We start from the raw sequence: 22167 nt of genomic DNA on the forward strand, positions 1-22167 counted from the left end.
TGAAATCTGCACACTAGAAGCATCATTAGAACCACTAATAACACGTTTACCTCTTGTATCCGTATGTTGGGTCTCCATTGCTATCTCCTCAAAGAGTTCGTACGTTTCTTCTGGAGTTTTGGTTTTAAAAGAACCACCTGCAAAATTGGTGACTATATTATGACTAGAAGGGGTTAGTCCTTTATAAAACATACGCATTTGAAGCTTCAATGGAATCCCATGATGAGGACATTGGTTGAGCAACCCATTGAATTTCTCCCATGCTTCACAAAACGATTCATCATCTTGCTGTGCAAATAACAAGATCTTGTCCCTAAGCATGTCGGTCTTTTGCGTGGAGAAGTATTTTTCTAGGAACTTCTTTTGAATGGCAGACCATGTAGTGAGTGAACCAGGCTTCAAAGAATTCAACCAATACTTCGCCTTATCCTTTAAAGTGTATGGAAACACTCTCATTCGAAGTTGATCTTCTGTCACACCTGTCAAGGGAAAAGAACTCACAACATTAAAAATATCCTTTATATGAGTCAATGGATCTTCATTAGGTAAACCATAAAAGGAAGGCAGCATATTAAGATGAGAAGATTTAAGCTCATAATTTCGAGCTACAGTGGGCAGCAAAATGCTTGAAGGAGATGCTGGAATTGTTGGGATATCAAGTTCTCCCATGAACTCAATGGCAGCCATCATTTCTTCTTCTTCTTGGTCTGAACTTGCTTCCGAATTTGAAAGTGAAGAACCGGGAAGTTCAGTGTGGAGAGCAAGACTTGTAAATGTAGCAAGAGCTTGCTCTTTTGCAGTTGACAACTCCCTTTCTAGACGATTCTGAATTTCAGAGGTCACTCGTCTGGGTTGCAATGATGGTCCTGCGTTCAAAGATCTAGAACGTTGGAACGAAGACCTCACTTGTTCAAGTAATGGATTTTTAGACATAAACTACCTGAAACAGAAAATTAGATTAATTAGAAACACTAAAAAGAATAGGGTAACCTTGGGCACATAACCAGGGAAGAACTTTCGTTCAGTCCCCGGCAACGGCGCCAAAATTTGTTGTTAATAATATGTTAACTCGCAATTGTACGGGGCAATTAGTAGTATAGCAAGACAAGTACGAGGTCGTACCCACGAAGACTGAGAAGTTCAAATTAGTTATGTACTTTAGATTACCAAATTCAAGAAGTTAGGAAGTTAAATCTAAAACAGAATTTAAAGCAAGAGTGAGTTTGAAAACAAATGCAGCAAGATTAAAATGAACTTTGAAGTGAGAATGCTTGTGATTATAGAAAGAAATGAACAAACTGAAATTGCAACGGAAAGCAAGTAAACAAAAGTAACAAAGGGTGATTTTGAAAGTTAAAACACAGGTTTGGAGACTAGGGCATTCGATTCACCATAACAATTCAATTCTGGGTTATAAAGATTCAAGTAACAAGTCTAATTCAGATTCAAAGATTGATTCTAGCTAAAGTATGATTAGGCCATGGTGTTTGGTCCTAACCTTGTGTTCCTAATTCCCTAATTTGATCATTTGTTGTCTAACCTAAAATTAAGCATTAGGAACCCATTAAGCATAGAAGAACATTTTAAACAACCAAGTATGTATCTAATCCCTGTTGTCGAATGTCCATACATACTCTTCCTATTCATAGTTCAATTCGAATTAAAGCATGGTGTATACTCTTAATTCAAACCAAGATAGTTAACAAACAAGTTCTAATGGTGATCAATCATTCAAACAAGCATGTTAACTTATAAGCATAATGAATAAGAACATGAATCATGAATCAAACTTGAAACTCCAAACTTATAAACCCAGAATATTCATGTTAGGTTACATCGAAGCCCTAGTTATGGATTTAGCTACTCATAATGGAAAAGAGACTTGAACAGAAATGAGAAAACATAATGAATGCAATAAGAGTAGAAAAACCCTTTTTCTGAAGTTCTTGTGGTGTCCAAGGCTTCTCCAAGTGCTTCTCCACTTCTAATGCTTCTCCAAGAGCTTCCCCACTTCTAGAAAGATGTATGAAGAATATGGAGGTGATTTGGGATGAGTTTGAGTGAGTGGTGATGGCTAAGGAAGATGAAATTCGTAGGGAAATGGAAGAGAAGTTTGCTGGAGTTGTTTTGGTGATTGTTGGAGTGTTTGGGATTGTGAGAGTGTTTGAGGATGGTTGGAGTGAATTGTGGGGGTTGTGAATCTCAGGATTTGTTGTGTTTTGAATGTGGAATGGATGTGGTATTTATAGGGAGAGGGGAGTGATAAATCTGAATTCAATATGGCTAATGCATTCAACACTTGCATTATACAATCTAAATTGGTTGATGCACTTCACTAATGCATACAACACTTGCATTATAAAATCTGAATTGGTTGATGCACTTCACCAATAAATCCCACCAGCAGCCCTAGCTCATCTTCATGTCACCATGACCAAGCTTCCAACAAGCTCAATAGCTCATGCCTAGCTCACCATGACCAAGCTTCCAACCAGAAACAATAGCTCATCCTGAGGTCAGCATGACCAGAAACTTCAAGGGCTTACGAATTGGGCTTCCCTTAAGCAAATTAAGACTTTAAGCACTCAAACTTGAAGTTCAGAATGTCTTCTTTCCAGCCATATATCATTTGGGCCAATCCAAGGTCGGAGGAGGAAGTTAAGGCCAAAACAAATTGCTAACTCATTTTGCGCGCTGATAAAATCCATCCTGAGCATGGCTCTGTATTTGCTAGGTAACAGACTCCATATTTATCCAATGGGGCTGAATTTTGGATATGTTATAGTACACACCCATTGGAACAACTTTCATGAAAAATTCTGCCTCATCCGAGCTGTGTAGATTGCTGAAACAAAGCTTGCAATATGACCCATGAAACTGGACTGGCAAGAGGCTGTAGGAAAAATGAGTTTGTCTTTAAGCTCTTCTTCCATTCATCCAAATTAGGCCTTAACATGCTTGAATTGCATGAATTATGCTCTCTTGCTCTATTGGCCTACAAAACACACAAATAGAGGCAAATAACTCAGAATTATAGGAAACTAAGCAAAAGAAGTAAGTAAATTGGGCATGTATATGCATGAAATTATGAGCTTAACAATTGACCATATGACACATTTCTTCTTAAATGAAACTCATGTTTTTATAAAGATTCCCTTTACTTCATGCCGTGTACAATGTCAAGAACCATCACACCAAATGCATAAACATCAGCCTTATCTGTTAGTTGTCCTCTGTCGAGATACTCATGAGCCATTCTTCATGTTTTTGCTTATATTGATTATGAGATTATAATGCAATATTTTAGAATATGAAAACTCATTATGGACAAGTGTAGCTTGTAATGTTTATTTTTTTTAACAACTCTTTAAAAAAAATGTATAATAAAGGTTTTTTTTTTTTTTTTTTTGGTTGCGAAACAGTAGAATTCGTTGAAAGCAGGGCAAAAAACACATAATACATACAGTAAGTACACAGCCCAAATAGAAGTGCTTGCAATACAGAAACTCCAGAAAAACATAAACCAGTAGACACAAGCATTACAAGACAGTAAGAACAAAATACATGTTGAATCTCAGCTCATTTTTTAGATCATTGTAGTTTTCTTTAACTTTCACTTCGTGTTGTATCCAGGAAAAAACTCATCCTCAACCACAACCGACCGTACGTCTTTGTTGCTTTCACTAATTATCTTTTGTCCCATACCCACACCACACATCGACATGGGTGATGGACCCAAAAAACAGTCACCAACACTGTTCAACACGTCTCTTCTTTGTCTTGCGTTTTCTTGACTGCATACGACTCACCCTCTTCGCTCCCATAAACGCATCAATCTTATGATGATATTGGAATTTGATTGCAAACGCCATCATCATGCACATCCCATCATCCATCACCATACACCAATAATTCTTCCCCTACTCTCTCGCTGTTTTCGAGGAGGCCACTAATTTCCAATATCTTGCTCATAAAGCACTTTTGTCTCTGCTCCCAATCTCTCTTCTTCCTTCTTTCTTCCTATATCCTCTGCTTTTTTTTTTTCCCTTCTTTTTCACTTTCCTTTCTTGGGTAGTTTTTTTTTTCTTTTTCATCTTCATTTTCTTATTTAGTCTCTTAAAATTTACTGAGTGGTGAGCTTGAGGGGAGCACTTTTGTCTCTGCTCTCAATCTCTCTACTTCCTTCCTATATCCTCTGCTTTTTTACTTCTTTCTCTTTTTCATTTCTTGGGTAGTTTTTCTTTTTCTGTTGTCATTTTCATATTTAGTCTCTTAATCAACTGAGTGATGGGTGGTTAGCTCTCAGTCTCAGCCCCTCAACAAACATGTGGGTTTCTTTCAAGCGTACATGCAGTTGAATAGCTCAGCACCAAAGCAAAGCGGTTATATTTCCTCCTCACTTTCTTCTTGATTCTGTAAGATTTTGTCACAAAGACCATCCATCCAGTTGATCCAAACTAAGCTGCTCTTCTTCAAGATAGATGAGATTTCTGAGCCATTCATTGCCCACTTCGTAGTTCATGAAAATCTCTCACTTCCTCTCAGGTACTGAATCTTCTCTCTCACCTCTTTTAACTATAAATTGATACTGATTTCTGTTGGATTTCTTCATTCTCGAACTTTTCTTTCACTTTTCTGAGCATTTCTACTTGCTTCATCATTCCATCAACCAAAACAATAAATGTTTTTGGTATGAAAAAAAAAAACAAAAACAACAAAAAGAAAATCTGAATTTGTGTTGGAATTTGCAAAAATATAATTAATATTAGTTTTTTTTCTTTCTTTGCTTAGTAGGCAATATAAAACCCAAATAGATTAATGAGTGACTTCAAAGGATAATCTCTTCTTCTCTTTACACACTAACAAAAGACAATTATTAGCAATCCACAGCTACAGACAAAATTGACGTTTTAACGTCACCCCCCTAGTCTTAGAATTGCTTATTATATTAATTGTAACTGTAAAGCTTTTATTTATTTATTTATTTATTTATTTTATTCGTATATATTATCGTATTTGTGGTTTAAATTAAAAGATAAGTGTCGCAGACAATGATTTGTGGGCGTTTTGTGATCAGCTGTTTCCAGGATGATCAGTCCACCCACCACCAAGTCCATGTAGCAGCAATAATGGGGTGGTTGTGGATCCATTAAGCTAGATTTACACAAGATTCCCTATTTTCTCCAATTGACCGTTTTGCCCCTACTATTTTTCTGCAATGGCCACCCAAGTCCTACTTCCTTCCCTCCAGTTTTTGCTAGCGGCTTTCAAGTTGACCATTTTCCTCTCTTTGCTTTTTCCGCCTTGTATGCCTCTCAGGTTTGAAACTGAGGCCCTCCTTGAGTTCAAAGGGCGGCTCAAAGACCCTTTGAGCTTTCTTGATTCCTGGAATGAGACGGCGGAGTCGCCTTGCGGTTTCTTCTTCGGAGTTACTTGCGAATCGGGGAGAGTCATTGGAATTTCTCTCGACAACAAGAACCTCTCTGGTGAGATTTCACCCTCCATTGGTGTGCTGGACAGCCTCACCACGCTTTCGCTGCCTTTGAACAACATTACAGGAAGGCTTCCGGCGCAACTCACTCGTTGTGGCAACCTTAGAGCATTAAATCTCACCGGCAATAAAATGATGGGAAGAATCCCAGATCTTTCTGCACTTGCAAACTTGAAAATTCTTGATCTTTCAGCAAACTCCTTCTCCGCGGCGTTCCCATCTTGGGTGGCGAATCTGACAGGGTTGGTTTCTCTGGGCCTTGGGGAAAATGACTTTGATGAAGGTGAGATTCCCGAGGGGCTTGGAAACTTGAAGAACTTGACTTGGCTGTATCTGGTGGCTTCCCAGTTGAGAGGAGAGATTCCGGAATCTCTTTATGAAATGAACGCATTGCAGACGTTGGGTATGTCGAAAAACAAGCTCTCAGGGAAGCTCTCTAAGTCGATTTCCAAGCTACAAAATCTACATAAGATTGAACTTTTTAATAACAATTTGACTGGAGAAATCCCACCGGAGCTTGCTAATCTCGCCCTTCTGCGGGAATTCGATATCTCTTCAAACAAATTTTATGGGAAACTGCCTTCGGTGATAGGAAATCTAAAGAATTTAGTGGTTTTTCAGTTATACGGAAACAATTTCTCTGGGGTATTTCCTGCTGGGTTTGGAGATATGGAACACCTTTCTGCAGTCTCAATTTATGGAAACAGATTTTCTGGGGAATTTCCCACAAATTTTGGCAGATTCTCACCTTTGGCAAGCATTGACATATCCGAAAATCTGTTTTCGGGTGGTTTCCCAAAGTTTCTTTGTGAACAAGGCAAGTTACAATTTTTGCTTGCTTTGGACAACAATTTTTCTGGGGAGCTGCCAGATTCTTATGCTCACTGTAAATCTCTAGAGAGATTCAGAGTCAATCAGAATCGTTTGTCTGGGAAGATTCCAACTGAGGTTTGGTCACTTCCGAATGCGAAAATTATCGATTTTAGTGATAACAACTTTAGCGGAGGGGTATCCCCCAGCATTGGGTTTTCAACCAGCTTGAATCAGTTGATATTGCAGAACAATAGATTCTCAGGTAATCTTCCACTGGAACTTGGGAAGCTGTCTACCTTGGAGAGGCTCTATTTGAGTAATAACAACTTCTCTGGTGACATACCTTCTGAAATTGGTGCGCTAAAGCAGCTGTCATCATTGCATCTTGAACAAAATTCTTTGACAGGACCAATACCATCAGAACTGGGAAATTGTGTTAGGTTGGTGGACATGAATCTTGCTTGGAATTCTTTAACTAGTAATATCCCCAGTACATTTTCACTGATAAGCCCTTTGAACTCTCTAAATCTCTCGGAAAATAAACTCACAGGTTCGATTCCAGAAAATTTGGTGAAATTGAAGCTAAGTTCTATAGATTTGTCTGGCAATCAGTTATCTGGAAGAGTACCATCTGATCTTCTGACCATGGGAGGAGACAAAGCCTTCAATGGAAACAAGGGACTCTGCGTAGACCAATATTCCAGAAGCCGTACGAATTCTGGGATGAATATTTGCACTAAGAAGCCTAGTCAGAAAAAGGTGCTTGAAAATAAACTGGTTTTGTTCTCCATTATAGCATCTGCATTGGTTGCTATTTTAGCTGGATTGCTGCTTGTCAGTTACAAGAACTTCAAGCTTGGTGAGGCTGACAGAGAAAATGATTTGGATGGGGGGAAGGAAATAGATCCCAAATGGAAACTTGCATCTTTTCACCAATTGGAAATAGATGCAGATGAAATATGTGATCTGGAAGAAGAAAATTTGATTGGGAGTGGCAGTACAGGGAGAGTGTATCGCATGGATTTGAAGAAAGGTGGCGGTACAGTAGCTGTAAAGCAACTGTGGAAAGGAGATGGCATGAAGCTTTTGACTGCAGAGATGGACATTTTGGGAAAGATCAGGCACAGAAATATATTGAAGCTTTATGCTTGTTTAGTGAAGGGAGGATCTAGTCTTCTGGTGTTTGAGTACATGCCAAATGGTAATTTGTTTGAAGCTCTTCACAGACAGATTAAAGGTGGGCAGCCACAATTGGATTGGTACCAGAGGTATAAGATTGCTTTGGGAGCAGCTAGGGGGATTTCTTATCTGCACCATGATTGTTCACCACCTATAATTCATAGAGATATAAAATCAACCAATATTCTGCTCGATGATGATTATGAGCCGAAAGTTGCTGATTTTGGGGTTGCAAAGATTGCAGAGAACTCTCAGAAGGGTTCTGATTACAGCTCCTTGGCTGGCACGCATGGGTATATTGCTCCCGGTGAGTTTCAAACCTATAAAGCATATCCTGTTTCTTATTAATATCATGTGATTAGTATATTAGTACTATTATTATTTGAAACTATCTCGTGGACTATGTCATTTAGCTTTGGTATTCTTGAAGCTATTCCTTTTTGTGACATTTTTTACAGCTCTAGAATTTTGATCTGCTCAAAAGATCTGCATGTTGCCTTCTTTTTTCTGTCTGTAATTCACTTAAGATTTTTATCTCACAATCTTGTGCTTAGAGTAAAGATTTTCAACCAATTCACTTTCAGATTTGTCCCTGTATCAAGTTGAGCTTCAAACGTAGCAATATAATCTTTGTCGTACACTCACCACTGTAAAAGAGTTTTCATTTTGATTAATTAGGTCCCCCATAGTTCTAGAATGAAGGATCTGTAGATAATCATGAACACCATTCCTGGAGCTGCCAGCAGTAGGACTTACAATTTTCATAATCTTGCAAGCTCATTGTTGTATAATGTTTATAGGTTTAATGCCCTAATACTCAATACACTTATACTAATCTCTTAATTTCATTCCTTTTGAGTAAAATCTAGGAATTTAAATTCCAAATATTGGAGTTTTATTGTTGTCCTCTTAAAACATTTCCTTGGTATCATCTGGTTGGTACATGACAATTTACATTCACGTACCCGTGTGTCTACGCCTCCATTCATGCTTAAAACATGAATTCTTCTTCAGGAGCAATGCAGAGTTATCAAATTATTAAGTAAGCAGATACGAATTTAGTTATCAGAATTTCAAGTAACAAATAGTTTTACAATTATTCAGAGATTTGGATGCCTAACAGTAGACTTTTGGAAACAAGACATATATATAGTTTTGCATTCTAATTAGTATCTGTAAGAAATCCATGACTTGTTGTTTCCTTTCTTAGCAATTGGTTAGATGTCTGTCAAAATCCCCTGTACGTCCTTCTGCGTTTAAAATTGTTTCTACGAACATGTATTCAAATTTTTATACTGGTTTTCTGTGCAGAGCTGGCATATACTCCTAAAGTCACCGAAAAATGCGATGTATATAGCTTCGGTGTTGTGCTGCTGGAGCTAGTAACTGGTAGGAGACCGATCGAAGAGGACTACGGGGAAGGAAAAGATATTGTTTACTGGGTTTCAACTAACCTCAGTGACCGTGAAAATGTTGTTAAAATTCTAGATGATAAAGTGGCATATGAATCTGTCCAGGATGACATGATCAAGGTTTTGAAGGTTGCTGTTCTTTGTACTACCAAGCTACCATCCTTGCGCCCTACGATGCGGGACGTTATCAAGATGCTTACTGATGCTGATCCCAGCACTTTCAGGTCTCCAAAGAGCAACTCTGACAAAAATGGGAAGGAATTCTCCAGTCATGAGTTACTTATTTAGCAGTAGCTATTTCAAGGTTAAAAAGTTTCATACAAGCGTTAATTTCTTTACAAGGCTTGCGATGTGTGTAAGTGAAGAATTTAAAATAAAATGCTTATTCAATGTACTGTTAAATGTAAGATCACTATGCAATGGAAATAGACGCTTGAATTAACCAAATTTGTGGAGAAAAAGTAAATTAAAATGAAATGTGAGTACAAGCAAAACATCATCCAGAAGATTCTGAATTATTTGTCACAGAAATCAAGAGAATCAAAATGATGATAAAGTTGTACAAGTTGAGGATGTTTCTTGCGACATTCAGATTCTGAATGACCATCACAGTTGGTATGTCCGGTTCTTATTAGCATACACACGCATACGATCTTGCGCAGCTTGTACACGGAGTTGCTTAAGTAGAGCATATCGGTCTCGGAGGCCGGAATCAACATCAGCTACAGCAGTCGAACCAGCTATGTATGTGAGAATAGTGGGAGGTTCCTGCCCATAAACCGCCTGGGAAGGAGACATGCAAATGGCGGACTGATAAGTGGTATTATAACGCGCGGCTATACTATAATTTCTTTTCTTTTAGTAAATCGTATAGCCGCACGGCTATACTTTGAAATTTAAACCGTATAGCCGTTCGGCTATACACGGGGCCTTTTTAATTTCTCTTAATCAATCGTATAGCCGCGCGGCTATACTTTGATATTAAAAAAGTATAGACGGGTCCTTGTTTAATTTCTTTTAATTAATAGTATAGCCGCGCGGCTATACTCCGGGCCTGTTTGAATTTTTTTTAAAATAAATAGTATAGCCGTTCGGCTAGACTTCGTAAATATAATATATTTAAAGAGTATAGCCGTTCGGCTATACTCGGGTTTTATAATTTCTTTTAACTAATAGTATAGCCGCGCGGCTATACACGGGTTTTTTTAAAATTTCTTTTAATAAATAGTATAGCCGCTCGGCTATAAATTGTAATATAATATATTTAGCGAGTATAGCCGGGCGGCTATACGAGGGTCCTTTTTTAATTTCTAGTATAGCCGGCCGGCAATACCCGGGTCCTTTTTAATTTCTTTTAATAAATAGTATAGCCGCCCGGCTATACCCGGGTCCTTTTTAATTTCTTTTAATTAATAGTATAGCCGTGAGGCTATACCTTTGTCTTTTTTTTTTTTTAAAAAAAAAAAAAAAAAGTCAAAATGGTCTATTTTCTTTCCTTTTCTTGGCTGCCAAACACATAATACAGTGGAAGAGGGGAGTAGAGTAGGCAGGCAGCTAGGTTAGTTTTAGTTACTAATTCTGTTTAGTTAAGTCTAACTCCAGAAATTGTAACAGTTGTGAAGAAATTCCAGAAAAGGTTTTTCTTTTCGTTCATCTTCTTCTTCATTTTGTTCATCATCCTGTTCGTTTCTCTCTGATCGGATACTCGCAGACACAGGCGCCAGAGGCATAATCGGAAGCATTAAGGTTTGTTATTGTGCTTAATTTCTTTTCTTCTTTATTTATAAATAAAATATAATATAATTTGATTGTTAGGGTTCTTGTTATAGGAGGAGAGCTGTCAAGAAATTAGATTTTTCTGTTGACTCTGAGAGTAGGTTGAGTGTTGAACACAAATTGAAATGGCCCCAAATTCTAACCCTAAACCCAAGCTTTCAACAACCACCCCATACATCCCACCGGAGCTTGTGTTCGACATTCATTTACGGCTTACGCCCAAGGATTTGATGTGATTCATGTGTGTTTGCGAAGCTTGGAATGCCATCATCCATGGCCGACGCTTCATCGATGCCCATCACCAACGCTCCATCCAAACCAGCTCTTTTCGCTCCCTTTTAATTCATTCAAACAATTGGCGCACAAATTTCTTCTCATTCCCATTTTACGACAACGATAGCATCGCCAAGAGAGCCATCAAACTTGAGCTGCCCTTGAGACACCGGCGCAGTTGTACTGATAGAGCGGGTTACTGTCATGGTTTACTATGCATTGCAAACAACAACAAAAAAGATGTTGCTTTATGGAATCCCTCCATTCAAAGGTTCAAGAGAATCTCATTCTCACCCTCTGAGATAATGGAAAGTGAAGTTGCCAGGTTTGGGTTCGGGTATGATTCTGCTACTGATGACTACAAAGTTGTTAGTATTATGGAGTTTCGTACTTCTAATGGTTTTTGTTCTTCTGAAGTGAAGGTTTATAGCCTAAAATCCAACTCATGGAAAAGGATCCAGAACTTACCTTCCAATCATCGTTATTTTGGTTCTTATATTCACTGTTTGAACAGTGCTCTACATTGGCTTACCAATCCTGATTTGGGTAACAAATTCATAATTCTAACCCTTATATCACGAATTTCCCACCCCGGAGGACGTTATGCATGCTTTTCCTCTGCCGGGTTTGACTGTCTTGGGAGGCTGCTTATGTTTTATTGTTAATAATAAGGCCGGAAGTCATGTTTGGGCTATGAAGGAATATGGAGTGACAAAATCTTGGGCGATGCTTTTTTCTATTAACGAGAGCGATGTTCGTTGGACATTTGCTGTTTGCACACCTTTGAGGTTTTCAAAGAGTGGTCAAATGGTCGTTTTGAAGAATAACTATTTTGAACCTCCTGACAGCTTTGACAAGATTTCTTGGTATGATATGGAGAAAAAGAGAGGTGAACCAGTTAAAAAATTCATGATGTTCGGTGTGACTTTAATGCAATTATTTGTTAGGGGAATCTCCAACTTCTTGATGGCAATGCTGTAATTGTTCAGAGGCAGCACCAAGATCCTTCTACCTCTAAGAAGAGGAAATTTGCCCATGCCCCAGTCCTGCATAATTAACTGTACTTCTGAATGATGTGAAGCTATTGGCGGTGATGACAGTGATGAACAATTATAATTGATAAATATTAGTAATTGAGTGCTTTCATGAAATCTTCACCATCTTCAGCTCTCATGTCGTTTTGATATTATTGAGTGCTTCTGTTGATAATTCTTAAAACTGCCTGATGCACCATTCTGATATTATTGCAGGTAAGCAGAAATACTTACTGAGGAAAAAAAACAAAAGGAGGCTTCTACATGCCGTAATGGAATGGAACTACATTGATTCATTACTGCTTATGTTTGTAACTCTAGTCATTCTCTTCTTCCATCTCATCCCAGCCATTTTGTGCTTTATGCGTACCTTGGGGGTTCAAATATGCAATGAGGTACATATTCGAATTCTTGAACTGCATCTGCATGGTGGAGGTGGTAGACCTTTCAATTTGATTGAAACCTTTAGTTTAGTAAGGTTTGCACTTTGCAGTCTTCTAAAATTTAGTCAAGTTGTAAACTATTATTCGGCTCAAGAACGTAATTTTTCATATCTTCCGGTCAAAGACCTACTAATAGAATTTTTCATATTTTCGACAATTATATAATTTGAAACTACTTTTTATAAGTGTTTGGGATATTATAATTGGATGTGAGTCGTCATATCATGACCTTTCTCCATATCTAATTTCTTTGGAAGATTCGATAGTAATTCGTGTCCAATTTTCTGCGAGGTTAGTCGTTGGGACAAGTATTATTTAATTTTTGAAGAGATTTTTCATTGTAAAAAGCATTGACTACATAAATATTTTCTTGACAATACGCCAACGTTTTGTTAAAAGAAAATAACATGAACTCCATTAGGACCTGGTGGTGCTTTCAAAGATACAATACGTTTAATTGACGTATGAATTTATTGTGTAAGAAAGGGAGCTAGTTAATTTAATATTATTTTGTTATGACCTACAAAATAATATCGGATTATTATAAAAAGAAGATAAAATTTCATTTTTAGAAGAGATATGATCCGTACTTTTTGGGGGTGATGTCCACGTTTTGATTCTTTCACTTTTTAGCTCAACCGGTCATGTTTGAGTTGAGCAATTTTTTTATGTTTTTTTTCATTTAGCGATATTGAGGAAGGGAAAATCAAACATAGAACATTGGGTGTAGAGAGTAAATACTCTTAATCACTAAAGTTATAATCCCTCACTGAGCTAATTTTTCATACAACGTGAGACAACACAAGCCCACAAAATCACTATCCATTTTCAAGTTCAGTTCGTTGGTGCTATTAGATTTACTTTCCTGCTTGGAGTAGTAAGCTAGTAAGTAAGATTATATAAATACATAACTTGTAACTCAGTAAACAGTACAAGAGAGGTCAATTAGTTTGTCCGAGTCTTTGACCCACACGCACACGCTCTCTCTCTCTCTCTCTCTCCACCTTTATTTTCAAAGGACTTGGTCTTTGGTCTTCAAAAACTCTATCAAAGTTAAAGACTCCCAAAGCGTGTAATCTGGTCTTTTTCTTTGGCCACCTTCAGCACGTTTAAATTGGTCCCAAAAAACCACCATTGTTCAAAAACTCCATCTCTCATTTCTTCCCCATCTCTCTCTTCCTCTCCACCATGAAATTTTCTGCACCCACCAATTATTTGACAAAATTTCTCTATGGCTGCCTTTTGGTACAATAGCATCTTTCTGATCCTCAGCTTTTCCTTGGTTTCATTCTTTCCATGTTGCTTTTATTCACTCTCCACTCTATCAATCTCTGAGACTTCAAATCAAACATTAGTCTGTGCGCTCATACATCCCAACAACCAGTCTTCCTTTCTCAATTGTACTAGTTTTCCTAGTGGAATTCGAATTCCTGTCGACAAGAAGGCTTCTTCTTCCTTCACTGGTATAGTTGCTGGAGATGGGTTTTTATGCTCGTTGATGTCCCCGTCTTCTTCCCCCAATACTTCAATTTTGATTTGCTGGAGGTTCTCTGCCAATGGTACTAACATGCGCGGCCCCAAGCGTATCTACCGCGGTTCGGCTCTCAAGCAACTTGTTGCTGGAAATTCCCATGTATGCGGCCTTGTTGACGGGAGTACTAGCCGCGTCGAATGCTGGCAATGGCGCAGATTCAATTCAATCCCGAATCGACACAGCTATGACTTCTCAAGCATCGCCGTGGGAGAGAATTTTGTATGCGGGGTATCAAAAATTGGGAAAGTTATTTGCTTAGGAAGCAATGGTAAAGTGGTTGGAAAGGAGCCTAGCTGGAATTGCAGTGCTGTAAGTGCAGGGTTCAATCATGCTTGTGCCATCTCATCGGAGAATGGTTGTTTGCATTGTTGGGGAGATATGAAGGGTGAGAAACCACAAGAGAAATTCACATCTCTGGCCTTGGGAGAGAACCGCAGTTGTGCTCTCAGGAGGACTAATGGAACAGTTGTTTGCTGGGGTGAAAATAACTTCAGCTTGCCTGTGGCTCTGCAAGATACTTATTTCGTAACAATTGAAGCAAAACGAAGTGTCTTCTGCGGAGTTCTGTCATCTAATTTTTCCTTGTATTGCTGGGGCAACCCAATTTTTGATGCCTCAAACAATTTCATGGTGTTCGAGGGTGACGTGAAGCCAGGGCCGTGTACAAAGGAGTGCCCATCATGGAGCAATGCATTACCAGGCTACGGTAGATTTTGTGAACAAGGATATGTATGCCAACCCGGTGATGGGACAGAGCTGCCTGATCAACTACCATTGGCACCGTCACCGGCACCAGAGATCGGGAAGCCCTCATCATCATCAGGGAGTAAATGGAGCAAGAAAATGGTGGCTTTTTTTGTAGTGGGGTGTGTCGGCTCCTTAGCTTTCGTTTTGGTATGTTGTTTCTTGGTGTTCAAGTTTTGCAAAATTAGAGGAAGCCGCATTCATGACTCGGGCCCCTTGGAGGTGACCCAGTTACAAGGTCATCATAGTAATCAAGGCACTGCTGCCGCAGCTGTAGTGGCAGGGCAGCCGGTGTTGGAGAAGCGGCTGAGCCATGTGGTGAGCATGGGTGCCAATGGGGCTTCTTTGGAGGAATTTTCATTGGAAGAACTTCTAGAAGCCACTTCCAACTTCTCCGAAGAACACAAAATCGGAACAGGCAGCTATGGCTCAGTCTACTACGCCAGATTAACTGACGGCCGCCAAGTGGCCATCAAGCGCGCCGAGACCTCAGCCTCCTCCTACGTCGGTGGACACACAAGGCGCCAGGAGGACAAAGACAACGCTTTCGTCAACGAGCTCGAATCCCTCTCCCGCCTCAACCACAAGAACTTAGTCCGCTTGCTCGGCTTTTTCGAAGACACAAAAGAGCGTATTTTGGTGTACGAGTACATGAACAACGCCACTCTCCACGACCATCTCCACAATCTCCCACACTCCCCTCTAGTCTCATGGGCCGCGCGCATCAACGTGGCACTCGACGCAGCCCGAGGCGTTGAGTACCTCCACATGTACGCAGTCCCACCAGTCATACACCGTGACATCAAGTCGTCCAACATATTACTGGACGACACATTGCGCGCCAAGGTGTCGGACTTCGGGCTATCCTTGATGGGCCCGGAGGACAACCAGTCGTACCTCTCACTCCGGGCAGCCGGTACATTCGGGTACATGGACCCAGAGTACTACCGGCTGCAACAGCTGACGACGAAGAGTGACGTGTACAGCTTTGGAGTGGTGTTGCTAGAGCTGTTGTCGGGTTACAACGCAATTCACAAGAATGAAAACGGGGTGCCAAGAAACGTTGTGGATTTTGTGGTGCCGTACATTGTGAACGATGAGATCCATCGGATATTGGACCCGAAAATGCCCGACCCGAACCCGTTTGAGATCGAGGCCGTGGCATACGTTGGGTACTTGGCGGCGGATTGTGTAAGTTTGGAAGGTAGGGACAGGCCATCCATGACTGACATAGTGAGTAGCTTGGAAAGAGCGTTGAGTTTTTGCTTGGCAAGCGTTTCTCGCTCACCTTCCACGACTCAGTCTTCCACGTAGCTTCCATGCCATATGAAATGGTCAATTTTTTTTAAATTCTTTGTAATGCATATATTGATTTTTTTTGCTCATTAGTCAAGGCAAAATCTGGATATACCCCACACAAAAAGTGTACATGTAAATTTCAACTTATAATATTCTCTTCTTTCTTCGGCCAAACCAATTTTTCTTTTCTTCAACTTGGTCTTGGTTTCATTCAAATCTTTTTTAGCTTTGAATATTTTTTTTCTCCTTCAAGAACAAAAGTTCAATTGGAGGAAGTCTTTAGATTGCGAAGTCAATAAAGCACCAAATATGCTGTCAGCAAGAAATATGTAATAATAATATAAAAAATTGAAAAAAAAAAGACCCATATTTTTATATTTTATAATACATGAAGACACCATCCATTACAACAATATCTTTATAATACCTAAAGAAATACTAAAAAAAACCTATTATTGTACTATATTGTGCATCACGTCTCGGAAAAGTAAGATATTTCAACACAAAGTAGGTTACACTTCTATTAAAGATGTGATACACATTCAGATACAATAATATGGTCTCCTGACAATTTTCCTGGCGAGCAAAGCCACGTGACCCGAGGTTGATCCCATGTTTCCATTCTTTAGAACACGTGTAGCTGAAGTTCGTTATTCTAGAATCATGAGTCTGTCACCCTGACCAACTCTCATGATGGTTTTCCCATAATTCAATTAAAAAACCCAGGCCATAAAACTTAGCAAACTTTACTCTCTTTCTTCCCAAGATAGGAACTCAAATTTACATTTTTTGACCTCATGCAGTGAGCACCCCCCAGAAGGGGCCTGTGCCACCATGACCCTTGGGGTCACCGGCGCTAACATGGTAGATGGGGGCTACAATTGCAGCATCAGCCTAATGCTCAAAACAAAATAAGAATATATGCTTACAAGCCTAAGTCGAAAGACACACGTGAGCTGGTCCTTGCAACAAATCGAGTAAGCATATACTACTACAAAATTCAATGCACAATATTTTCTAATTTGCCATTATAAATAAATAAATACAATTGTAATCCCATACCCATACTGAGAAGGGCAGTTTAAGCTAATCTGTATGCACTGCAAGTAAATGACACAGCACGGATGTAACTATTTTTCCTTTTTGGCAGACCAGGACATGCACAAGTTCTCTTCTCCTCCGCAGTAGGTTGCAATCGCAGCCAAACAATCAAATCGTGCACAAATTATTGACTCAACTTTTCTAGAACACTTGTAAAAATGGGAGCCTAAACCATTCTATACACTTATGCTGCCAGAGATTCTGAAGTAGCCTGCCTTTTATCAAGTAGTTGGGTGAGCGCACTGTCAATTTGGGTAAACACATCCTCCTTGTTAACACTGCCATTAACCTGAAGAAAACAAATGACTCTCTCTAAGTTAGATACAGTGAATAAAAGAAAATCCAATCAAATCAATATCATATTTTCATCATACAGGTAATGGAAAGCTCTTTCCATCTCATAATTATCCTAATTTGCTTTTAAGTTTATAAAGAATGTCAGTAATGACCTGCATAAGAGCCTCAGCAACCCAAGCACATTATACATCTACAGATGATTATGATATCATCATTGATGCTTAACTTATGTCTATATTTCTATTCTAGGACCCTTCAATTGATGACATCGTGATACCGCGTAACATTTTAGCTTGCTTGGAAAAAGAAAGTTTAGTTGTGGACTTTTTACTCCCAAGGAAGAAGAAATGGTACGTGACCTAAATGTGGACCCTGCTACTAGGCTTAACTTTGCACCCATGGAACATGCCTTGAGCAAATTTATAAAGACACGAAAAAGATAACACAAGAAACTTTAGCTTTGAAAATGATTAGCAATCAAGTAACTGTGCATTTCATTTTGAGGACACGGTTATCCTGTAGAACCTTGGAGGCACCCATAAGCACCTGGTGCGAAAAGTGCTGACTAGTAAGGGTTAAACCGACTGAACATCACAGTCTTACTGGTATGGTGGAGTACTCAGGTGCAAATATGCTATTACGTGTTTGAACAATTGGGACTAGAGTAATATGAAAAATGCAAACAAGACCCTTCAAGCAAACTAACAGTTAATAAATTATAAATATATAAAATTAAAAAAGAATAAGAAAAGGGCATTAGTAAAAAGTTTGCTGAAGTAAAGTTAAATTACCCCAAACTACTACAGAATTGGTCAATTAATGCTCATGTAAAAAAGAAACAAAAAAGAAATCTGGGCTTATTATGAGCTTCTTCTTAAGTTTTAACAACTTGGGATTATTAACACATCAAATTGAGGGAACATAGTTGGACTTCATTTGAAAAACAAAAACAAAAATTGGCTTTCTTTTATAAAACAAATCAAGCTCCCAGTTAACAAAGATTTGGCTGTGTTCATAAAGAAGTTTTGAGCCTGATGAGAAACGAGTTGCATAGCCAACTATATATCAATAGACCAAATAAATTATCATATTGATGGCAGAGCATAGTTGTTTTGCGTACATGATAGGTAGGTCTGGGGTTAATGGTAGGCGTGTAAGAGTTGTAATTTGGGGTTTGGATGTGGTGAAGTTGCAGATAATAGGTCTAAGAATGAGTTTGAGTTTTGATTAGTAGAACTGAAATTGGATGAGCTCCGGCAGCAAGACCCAATAAATTTAAACTTAACAATAATGTGATCATCATCGTTGAGAAGTAAAATTCTGAAGGTAATTTCCAGTCCCTAAGTGGTTAAGACAATCTAAAATTCAACCATGTAAGGGCTTCCCTTTAGTAAAAGTATATCAAAGAACAAAGAAGATGTCGGCCATTTATTTTTAGAGGATTTGTTTGCATGGATGCTTTACTTCAACCAGCCCAAGGATGAAGATATGGGCCATGAGGATAATAGAGACACTCAAGTTTACAGAGGTATCGATGGAATTCTGATATTAGTGACTGTGAATGGAAACAATGCCTACTTGATTTTAAACATGGAGATTCTACATGAAACTTGATTTGCCTTAATTAGGGACTAAAACACAGACTAGACTCGGGTTGTTAATGCTCTTACTCTTCTTTTTGGTAATAAAAAATCAGCAGTTTTTCTATGTTTGAATGCCAACATGGAAATATCCACTGATCTCTGATATTCTGCTGAAATATCGGAATATCTAGGATACTGGGGAAGAAATTGGTTGACCTCTCTATATCAGAATATCGGCTGATATTTTCATCTTTAATCCTAACAAATATGGGTCAGTAGGGCAAGGATATTGGACACTCCAAATATGTGGATACATTTTGTGATATCTAGCTCTGAAAATAAACACATCATAAATTTTTTTATAACACAAGAATGTTCACACCAATGACCAATACAGTTCTGTTCCACCAACTAAAACTCGATTTATTTGGGTTCTCTTTTGTATACATTTGGCCAGGTCATCACAATTCACATATAAGCGTAAATATATAGTGCACATATTAAGTACTACATGCATTGTACAAATAAACATATGCATCTCTAACACACATTAGAGAGGGAAGGAGAAGAGAGAGAGAGAGAGAGAGAGAGAGAGATTATATCCATGCCTTAATTGTTATGTCTTCATACATTGAAAGTACGGCCTCCACATTCTGATGATGAGTGTTCAATCGCAATTTCACCTTAAAGAAGTACATGCAAAAGAAAATGTAATATTCTCGCTAAGAAGTAAACCTACGCACTAGCAGAGGGTTAAGGAACTATTAAACAAGAAGGAAACGATAATTGATTACCTTGAAGTCAAAGTATTACAAATTCGAAGAATGATTTGAAATGTACCTTTTCTTCTGTATCATCAAAACGTTGGGTGAGCCTTGACGCAATCTCTTGGGTCTCTGGCGGAGAATACTTTAAATGGTATATCTTTCCAGTAATAGGATCTAACCTTCTTCCAACAACTCTCTCAACAAGAATCTCTTCAGGGACCTGCAAATGCAATGTCACATGGATAACAAGAGTTATGAAGTGATATTACTTTTTGTGTCCAGCAAAGGGGAATTTACATGGGGTTTTTTCCCTCTATGCATCAACAAAAGCTGAAATTCATGTTACAAAATGAACTTTCATGGCTTATAAACTTACAAAGAAATCAAATAAAATAACTACAATATGTAAAGAAGCTTCTACAAGCTCCTATCTATTTACAATGCTCCTTAACAATTATAAATAAAAACCGCATAAAAAACAATTCCTTACTTCTAGAAGAATGAAAAGATCCGGCTTAAACCCTAATTCCTTAAGAGCAATTGCTTGCGATGAGCTCCTAGGGTATCCATCCAAAAGCCAACCTTTTTCTTTAGAATCTGGCTGCAATAGACGCTCCTTCACCATCTGCAGGATTAAAACCAAGGAATCACCACTAGAATGAAGATGTGTCGACATGAATATAATTTCCCTACCATGACAACTATTTCATCTGGAACCAATTGCCCTTGTTCCATGCACTCCCTTGCACGCCTTCCATTTTCACTCCCAGATGCAATCTCTGCTCTAAGTAAATCTCCAGCAGCGACATGCACTAAACCATACTGCATACAGGAGGATGACTCGATTCAATCTGCTTTTTATCATGAGAAAATCATGACATAAAGTGGTAAGTGGTAACTTATGTAAACAATGGAATAATTCATTAGGATTTGAAAACTCCTCTGACCCGAACTTTTAATATCAAGAAGATACACACATAATCATCTGAAATTCATCAATTGCTTTATGTGCACATCTTAGGCAAAAAAAAACTGCAAATTGGCGTTCAAAACTTTTACTGAAATGCATAAGAATAGGATACACAACCCAAAATTGGCCTTTTAGGCAAAAAAGCATCAGTAAACTAACAAACCCTTTACGTTTTCTTTGGATGAGGTAATTGAAAATGCCAAAAATTATTAAGAAAAACAAACACTGGCATTGCATTTTTAAGTAATATTTGGTCATTGTGAGAACTCACCTTCTGGGTAATGAGCTGGCATTGCGTTCCTTTACCAGAAGCAGGCGCCCCTGATATCATTATTCTCAGCGGCTCTGCCTTGGCAGACCCCACAACCTGTTTGTAATTAACAATCAGCCAAACCATGCTCAATTCTCAACCCAATTAAATTAAAGAAAAACCAAAAAATGGCCAAAAATACAAAAGGCCTACTAAAAATTCTACTCTGATTGATTGAGTGTAGGTGAAATGCGTACCGGGAAATTCTGAGCTCTGCTGGAACGAAACGGAGTTAGGGTTTGAGGGCGAGAGGGAGAGAAACCGGAAATGAAAGAAGACTGTGAGGACAAAAGAAGCTTACAACAAGATTTGGGCTTTGAATTGGATGGCGCAGACAGAGACGCGTTCGGCCGCTGAGAAGGCTTGTTAGGCTGGCCTATGGCTGACGCCATTGCTGCTTGGTGGACTACGTTTACATTGCAAGCCATTTTGCTTTCTCTCTTTCACTCACGCTAGCCCCAGCGACCACTGAGATAGATGGAACCAAAGAAATTTTGATTCTTCGATTGGAGTGGGCAGAGTTATGCTCTCTGGATAGAGAGATTAAAAAGAAGGGCGCAATGGGTTATATAAAGGGGTTAAAAGGAGTATTTACCCTAAACATTTACCCCTACATTTAAACTTTCTAGGTTCGATTTCTCTTCTCCAATATCGCTTGTATAAAGAGAAAAGAAATGAGTACCCCCAAACTTTACAAATTTATAGATATGCCATTACTTTTTCGTTAGGTGGCTCACACACGCGTGCAAAGCCTTTGGTCACTTGGTTAAAAACCTTTTTGGTTAGTAAGCATAAAATTTAGCTAAATTGGTCACTGCATACTTCAACGTTTACAATTTATAAACGTGCAGTTATATTCTCATTAAGAAAAATATCCTTTACACTAACGGCTTGCTTAGGGATCGCTCAGTCATGACAAATATCTTGTTAAAATATGTATGTAAATAATATTAGAGTTTGTATAAGAAAACACTTTTACTTTGTCCCACATTGAAATAGAGTTGCTTCCTCACATGGTTTATAAGCACCAACTCACTTAAATTACTAAATAGGAAGTGGGCCTAGTCGAATTCTGTTTGAACGGAGGACATAGAATTTTGGAATCACATTATCACTTCTCCAGGCTTTGATTTGTGATAGT

At 38.7% G+C, this 22167-nt stretch overlaps 3 protein-coding genes, 1 long non-coding RNA gene and 1 other non-coding gene across 5 annotated transcripts; 4 read left to right on the forward strand and 1 right to left on the reverse strand.

Moving 5' to 3' along the window:
• Positions 1-214: 214 nt before the first annotated feature.
• Positions 215-321, forward strand: LOC148298108 (small nucleolar RNA R71). Its single transcript, XR_015833239.1, has one exon. It is a non-coding gene; the product is annotated as a small nucleolar RNA R71 (small nucleolar RNA).
• Positions 322-3816: 3495 nt separating this feature from the next.
• LOC110767013 (Leucine-rich receptor-like protein kinase family protein) lies at positions 3817-9342 on the forward strand. The gene is made up of 3 exons (XM_021970434.2): positions 3817-4545; positions 5078-7790; positions 8795-9342. Exons 2-3 carry the CDS (start codon positions 5219-5221, stop codon positions 9181-9183), a joined length of 2961 nt encoding a protein of 986 aa, XP_021826126.1. The 5' UTR covers positions 3817-4545; positions 5078-5218; the 3' UTR covers positions 9184-9342.
• A 1058-nt stretch (positions 9343-10400) lies between these two features.
• LOC110767014 (uncharacterized) lies at positions 10401-11506 on the forward strand. Its single transcript, XR_015837024.1, has 3 exons — positions 10401-10641; positions 10725-11281; positions 11367-11506. It is a non-coding gene; the product is annotated as an uncharacterized LOC110767014 (long non-coding RNA).
• A 2015-nt stretch (positions 11507-13521) lies between these two features.
• CCR4 (CRINKLY4 related 4) lies at positions 13522-16172 on the forward strand. The gene has a single exon (XM_021970436.2). It carries the CDS (start codon positions 13653-13655, stop codon positions 16011-16013), a length of 2361 nt encoding a protein of 786 aa, XP_021826128.1. The 5' UTR covers positions 13522-13652; the 3' UTR covers positions 16014-16172.
• Positions 16173-16997: 825 nt separating this feature from the next.
• AMK2 (adenosine monophosphate kinase) lies at positions 16998-21587 on the reverse strand. Its single transcript, XM_021970534.2, has 7 exons — positions 21224-21587; positions 20988-21083; positions 20440-20568; positions 20237-20371; positions 19820-19966; positions 19588-19662; positions 16998-17388 (listed from the first exon to the last, which is right to left on the reverse strand). Exons 1-7 carry the CDS (start codon positions 21452-21454, stop codon positions 17284-17286), a joined length of 918 nt encoding a protein of 305 aa, XP_021826226.1. The 5' UTR covers positions 21455-21587; the 3' UTR covers positions 16998-17283.
• Positions 21588-22167: the final 580 nt, after the last annotated feature.

Source organism: Prunus avium, chromosome 1 (genome assembly GCF_965620075.1).
Source record: "Prunus avium chromosome 1, drPruAviu1.hap1.1, whole genome shotgun sequence".
Classification (NCBI taxonomy): domain Eukaryota; kingdom Viridiplantae; phylum Streptophyta; class Magnoliopsida; order Rosales; family Rosaceae; genus Prunus; species Prunus avium.

Excerpts from the sequence above, each read along its gene's own strand:
- LOC110767013 (XM_021970434.2), top strand. The coding sequence starts at position 5,219 with ATGGCCACCCAAGTCCTACTTCCTTCCCTCCAGTTTTTGCTAGCGGCT. Across the intron at positions 7,791-8,794 it reads GCATGGGTATATTGCTCCCG|AGCTGGCATATACTCCTAAA; the intron begins GTGAGTTTCAAA and ends TTTTCTGTGCAG.
- CCR4 (XM_021970436.2), top strand. The coding sequence starts at position 13,653 with ATGGCTGCCTTTTGGTACAATAGCATCTTTCTGATCCTCAGCTTTTCC.
- AMK2 (XM_021970534.2), bottom strand. The coding sequence starts at position 21,454 with ATGGCTTGCAATGTAAACGTAGTCCACCAAGCAGCAATGGCGTCAGCC. Across the intron at positions 20,569-20,987 it reads GCCAGCTCATTACCCAGAAG|TATGGTTTAGTGCATGTCGC; the intron begins GTGAGTTCTCAC and ends TCCTGTATGCAG. Across the intron at positions 19,967-20,236 it reads ATCTTTTCATTCTTCTAGAA|GTCCCTGAAGAGATTCTTGT; the intron begins GTAAGGAATTGT and ends TTGCATTTGCAG.